This window comes from Pleurodeles waltl, chromosome 9, assembly GCF_031143425.1.
Source record: "Pleurodeles waltl isolate 20211129_DDA chromosome 9, aPleWal1.hap1.20221129, whole genome shotgun sequence".
NCBI classification, from domain to species: Eukaryota; Metazoa; Chordata; class Amphibia; order Caudata; family Salamandridae; genus Pleurodeles; species Pleurodeles waltl.
The window spans coordinates 464,822,909-464,828,908 of NC_090448.1; the positions used below are offsets into that span (position 1 = coordinate 464,822,909).

At 41.5% G+C, this 6,000-nt stretch overlaps 1 protein-coding gene across 1 annotated transcript in view; it reads right to left on the reverse strand.

Annotated features, from left to right (window-relative positions):
- The window catches only part of LOC138259506 (tumor necrosis factor alpha-induced protein 2-like), a 197,207-nt gene extending 191,493 nt beyond the window's left edge, over window positions 1-5,714 (reverse strand). Inside the window, exon 1 of the mRNA XM_069207293.1 lies at window positions 5,614-5,714. Within this exon, the coding sequence (XP_069063394.1) occupies window positions 5,614-5,629 (16 nt within the window). The 5' untranslated portion in view covers window positions 5,630-5,714. The remainder of the gene's footprint in view (window positions 1-5,613) is intronic.
- Between the last annotated feature and the right edge of the window lie 286 nt (window positions 5,715-6,000).

Sequence of the window (6,000 nt, forward strand, 5' to 3'; positions counted from 1 at the left end):
TACTCCTGTTCAAGTTGATGATCTCTACATAGGCACACTTCAATCACCAATCACCATACTTTATATAACCTGAAGAACAATTATCACCACTTTTAGACTATTTTAAGGAAACATGAGTTGGCCATCTAAACAGGTTAGGATTCAGAAGAGCAGCAACATCCCACACTGAATGTTAGAACTGCCCCCTTACCTGCTTAAAGTAAGGATAATGAACTAATAATTCTGATGATGGTTGGAACAATGCATGTAAAAGCTAAATTGAAAAAGCCAGCCTAGATTCGAACAGTTTTGGGAATTTAATAAAAGGAGCAAAGTTTCCAAGAAATTAATCAAAAAATATACTTTAGTTTTAATCTTTAAGTAACAGTGTTCACCAATATTAAAATTCTTCCAACCCTGGACCCTTAAACCCTATGCAGCTTGTCCCTAAATGTGAAATGTTTATTGTTATAAAATCTTAATTCTTTTTCTAGAAATATGCTTTCCAAATTAACTCTACCCTGAGTTCTATACCCTTTGCATCCCATCATTAAAAAATAAAATATTTTGATAGGTTTTTAATATTAATACTCTACTATTATTTTTTAAATAATAATGTATTCATCTTTAATTATTATTGATCACCAGTATTAAGTTACACCAAGGGCCCCTACACTTTTTGCATCCTGTTCCCAAAAATTAAAATTCCTTATTATTGAATGCCAATTCTTTTGTTGGATATATTTTATAAATAGTAATAATGTAGTATTATTTTTTCAAAAAAATACTATAGTATTAATTGTATAATAATATTGTTCCCAAATATTGCATTACTTCCCACCCTGGTCCCCTTTACACTTTGCATTCTGCCCATTAAAGTGAAATATCGATAGTATATAAATAATACTACTTTATTCAAGTGAAAAACAAAAATACTCAAGTATTCATTTATAAATACATTTTTTAAATATACTTTTTAATGTAAAACCCTTCATCATCTTAATTAAAGATAATAATTCTAGTTTGGTGCAGTCAATCCTCTAACGCCCATGCTAAAACTGTAACCCCTACCACACAATATTTATTTTACTTATTATTTACATTTTGTATAGGTGAGTAAACCCCCAACAGCCATGTTCATTTTGAACCCCCTCTCCACGTTTTTACCCCTCTACACTTACTTATCTCATACTTGAAACATGCGATGTAAAAACTTGCATGATAAAGGTATGCATGGTAATTACATGCGTGGTAAATTACATTGCATGGTAATTACTGTGTGATAAAGTACATGAGGTATTTACAGTAATGTATATGTAAAATACTCTCCGAAGACGGAGGGTGGATGATTTCTTCCGGTAAAAACATCACTTCTAGGCTTTCCTTCCTGGGATACAGGTGAGCTGACAGTGAATTTCATTTCTCTCCCAGATCAGCTATTCTCTTAGGTTTGCTGAAGTGAGATAGTAAAGATCAGACTACTGTTTTTTTCCTGTGACTCATCTGAGTTTACCTACTTCTTTTGAGACCCTTCAGATTCTGCCATGTATACTTCCACAGACTCATCTTCTATAGGTTGGTCCAAAGGTGGGAGTAAAACCTTCTGCTCCTTGACGGTGATCTCTTGAGTTTGGGCCAAAAATCACTCCCTGTGGTTTTCTAAGGGATCATCATAATCAGCTCATTCAAAAGATGGACACTGAGTGAGCTGATTGGTGGATCTGTGGTTAAAAGTTTGTAACTGAAAGATACAGTTCAAAGAAATCGTAGATTTTTTGGTCAACTTTTAACAAGTTTCTCTAATCAAAGCAACGGTAACAGAGAGCATAATTCTCACTTCCCATCCTGTCATAGAATACAGATGTTACTGAGCATATGAGAGAGACATATTTCTAAATGGAGATGGAAGATATTTGTGAATGTATAGAAAAAGTGTCCACATTATAGCTTCTAGACCACTAATCATAATTTCCGTACAAAAACATGAGTGGAAACCATTTTCTTTCAAAAGTGATTCTTTAACTTCCAGCAGAAGATCAGCATTTTTCACGAGGTGAACTCACCTTAGAATGCGCCAAATAAAATTGGAAGTCGGTTGGTATCCATCTAAAGATTTTCCGTAGGAGTCGGAAGGTGTGGAGGCAGGTGGAGGCGACGGAGCTGACCTGTCGGGTCATGGTGAGCATTGAGTCGAGGATGATGCAGAGGTTTTGTGTGTGGTCTGTGGGGGTTGAGGGCCTGCCGAGTGTTGCCGGCCACCAGAAGTCATCCCAGGTTGAGGAGGAAGTTCTCAGGATCCAGATCTCAGTTTTGTCAGAGTTCAGCTTAAGGCAGCTCTCCCTCATTCAGGTGGCGACTGCTTCCATCCCATCCCTGAAGTTCTTCTTGGCTGTTGAGAGGTTCTCAGTCAGGGGGATGATCAACTGGGTGTCCTCTGCATAGGAGATTATGTTCATACCATAGTTCCTGATGACAGGGGTGAGCGGGGTCATGTAGATGTTGAACAGCATGGGGCTCAACGATGATCCTTGGGGTACTCCACAGCTGATGTCTAGGTTCTGAAAGGTGTGGCGTGAGTCTGGCTTTCTGTGTTCTGCCTGTCAGGAAGGAGTGTATCCACTGAAGGGCTTCATTGCGTATGCCTGCTGCATGGAGTCTGGCACAGAGGGTGCTGTGAGATAGTGTATTGAAGGCAGCTGAAAGATCAAGTAGGATGAGGGCTGCTGTTTGCCCGTTTTTTAGATCCATAGGGTCGGCTGTGGGTTTCTTCAGAAGTGGACGGATCTCGGCACGCTTCCAGTCTTCAATCAATCAATCAATCAGGAATTTGTAAAGCGCACTACTCACCCATGAGGGTCTCAAGGAGCTGAGGAAGGAGGGGCAGAATGGGGGAGGTGCTGCTATTGCTCGAACAGCCAGGTCTTGAGAAGTTTCCTGAAGGTAAGGAGATCTTTGGTCTGGCGCAGGTGGGTGGGAAAAGTGTTCCACGTTTTGGCAGTGAGATGCGAGAATGATCTACTGCCGGTTGTAGTTCTGTATACACGTGGGACGGTTGCTAGGGTGAGATCGGCGGAGCAGAGATGCCAGGTTGGGGTGTAGAAGGAGAGCTGTCTGTTGAGGTATTCTGGTCCAGTGTTGTGCAGTGCTTTGTGAGCGTGGGTGAGGAGTTTGAAGGTGATTCTCTTGTTGACTGGAGACCAGTGCAGGTTTCTCAGGTGGTCTGTGACATGGCTGTGGATGTCCAGGATGAGGAGTCCAGAGGCATTCTGGATGCACTGCAGCCTCTTCTGGAGTTTGGCAGTGGTTCCTGAGTAAAGGGCATTGCCATAGTCCAGTTTGCTGCTTACCAGGGTTTGGGTGACTGTTCTTCTGGTTTCAGTGGGTATCCATTTGTAGATCTTTCGGAGCATGCGGAGGGTGTTGAAGCAGGAGGAGGAGATGGCGTAGGCTTGCTGGGTCATAGATAATAAAGAGTCCAAGATGAATTCTAGGTTGCGTGCGTGGTCTGTGGGAGTTGGAGCGGCTCCGAGAGTGGCAGGCCACCAGGAGTCATCCCATACGGAGGGGGTGGAGCCGAAGATGAGGACTTCCATCTTGTCGGAATTGAGGACAAAGAGAAAGGGTGCAGATTAGTGGGAGAAAAGGGCGCTCGAGGAATGAAAATTCGGCCACAAAGTTACCAAATGGTGCCTTCACAAGGGACTACACCCATCCCTCAACCGTTTACAAAGTAAACAACAACTAAAATTACCAATGTGAGGCACTCAAAAACAGTTACAACATAGGTATAAGTGCAAACACAAATAATATAGTACATCAATCCATGTATAACATGTCAAATTTTTTCGAAGTTTAATATGCAGAACAGTTCTCTTGAAGATGCAGTCATCAAAGGATCCGATTATTATAGCTTCACAGCATGATTTGAGATGCAAAACATATCTTGAGATGCAAACAAGCCAGCCAATACGTGTTTCGTCACGGGAACAAAATCCCGTGGTAAAAAGGATCACCTCTCCAATTACGACTAGGAGGATACATGTGTGCACAGCATGTGGTCCAGCCTTCATATACATTATCGAAGGCAGCAGAGAAGCCAGGCGCTACACATCAAAACAATGACTAAATAAATATAGGTTTTGTTATCCGTATTTATATACCGCATTAAATATGCCTTAAACAGATTACAACACATGTAACGGATTTTCTTCTTTTTTATGTCACCACAAAAAAAAATAGACAGTACCTTATCATATCATAGAAATGTGTGTTTTAGAGTCTTTTTTAACCTTTAAATATGAAACAACGTGTACGAACATTGTTATTATTCCTTATTTGATCCAAATTTGTAGTAGTATCAGACTCATAAACTGTGGTAAGGCAATTACTGAATTGTTGTAGTAAATAAATGAACACTGCAGTGTTTTGTCAGTAAAGTGTGTATTGGATATGGTATTATTCAGTTTACTTGGATATAACCGGTACACACATTATACAATACGAAGAAGTATACAACACCACCTTTATAAACAAGTGCCCATTGAACAGGTAGGAAAGGTGTAAGTGGTGTAACTCAAAACAATGCACGTCCTGAAAAATATTGTGAGGAGTTACTGACAACTGCATTCGTGCAGTAAATGCAGTTGCACCGGGTCCAAGTGGTGTGAGGGACCTACTACTCACAATTACAGCTGCTTGGTGAGAGTGGTCAAGATGACACGATCTTGTCGCCTATGAAACCTTGCACCTGAATCTCTGTCGCACATAGTAAGAGTGTGCCAGGGTCTCGCGGATTTGAGCTGGCGCTCTTTGAGGACGGACATGCTTAGCTTTGGCACACAGTCCCGAACGTAGCTATTTATATGATACACGAACGGCGTCTGGACAGTAAAGTATCCGCTTGTATCGGGCGCTTCATTGCTCTGGCAACAAAACGTTTGAACACCACATGAGGTGAAACACTCAAAACACAGTGTGTCTCACTTTTACTAGCTCTCAGCTTACAGTCCTCGCGCGGGAGTCGGTGTTTAAACCTTTACATCTACAAAAGGATTCGTGATTTAAATACGGAGAATAAGGGATTCATTATATGCGAGTTGAGCAATAATATGATATATGACGCCGCCAGAGAATGACTAGTATTCATTTTGTTTTTGGGGCCCGCGGAAAAAAGTAAGCGGAATAATTTCAAATAAACTATTATTTTGTAATTAAGTGATTGTTAAATTGTAATACTATTTTCTACAGTAAGTACTGTATTTTAACATGCACTGCCGACTGTCATCGTATTTCTTCTGATAGCAACAAACTTTCACTGAACATATTATCTTCTGTATTCAACAGTACATACCAGTCACATAAAGTAGCTCAGCACACGACTATTTAGCGCCAAGGGAAACATATTGTGGTGAACTATCGTTCTATGCGAAATGATTAACGTACTTTTTAAGAGTAGTATACGAGGTTTATCACTATTAGAAAAGAAAGTATTGAAATTGCTCAGTGAGTCAACAGAACGCCATTGCAAACCTTGGATTTGCACAGAGCACACCAGGCTACGGCGTCTCTCTGTGCATGTATAACGCGCGTTCACAAGCACACATTGGAGCCGGAGCCTGTCACGGCGTTACTCACTGAGACAGGACGTCATGGTGGCGCTCTTGGCTGTAACTCCCTGCTGTGATTTCTTCCTTCTGCTACCACGCGCGGTGTCTCGGTGTATAAATACACACACACCCCTGGCTCCTCCCTGGCACGCCCCGTCCTCCCCACCCTTATGTAATGTCTCTCCTGGCGGCCTCTGCTGCCAAGCCTGCATCCAGATAAATAAAACAAAAAATTCCAAGATGAAAAAAAAGAAGGCAAATTGTGCCCGGGGAATCACAGATGCTTTTTTTGCAGAGTGAATAGAACATAAAGATGGACGCGGAGGAACTATTTCGCGCTTTTCCTAGTACCCCCAACGCCAACCAGCCTTCGCCATAAACGCTCAGCCTTACACTACCCTCGAAAGGGCTGCCC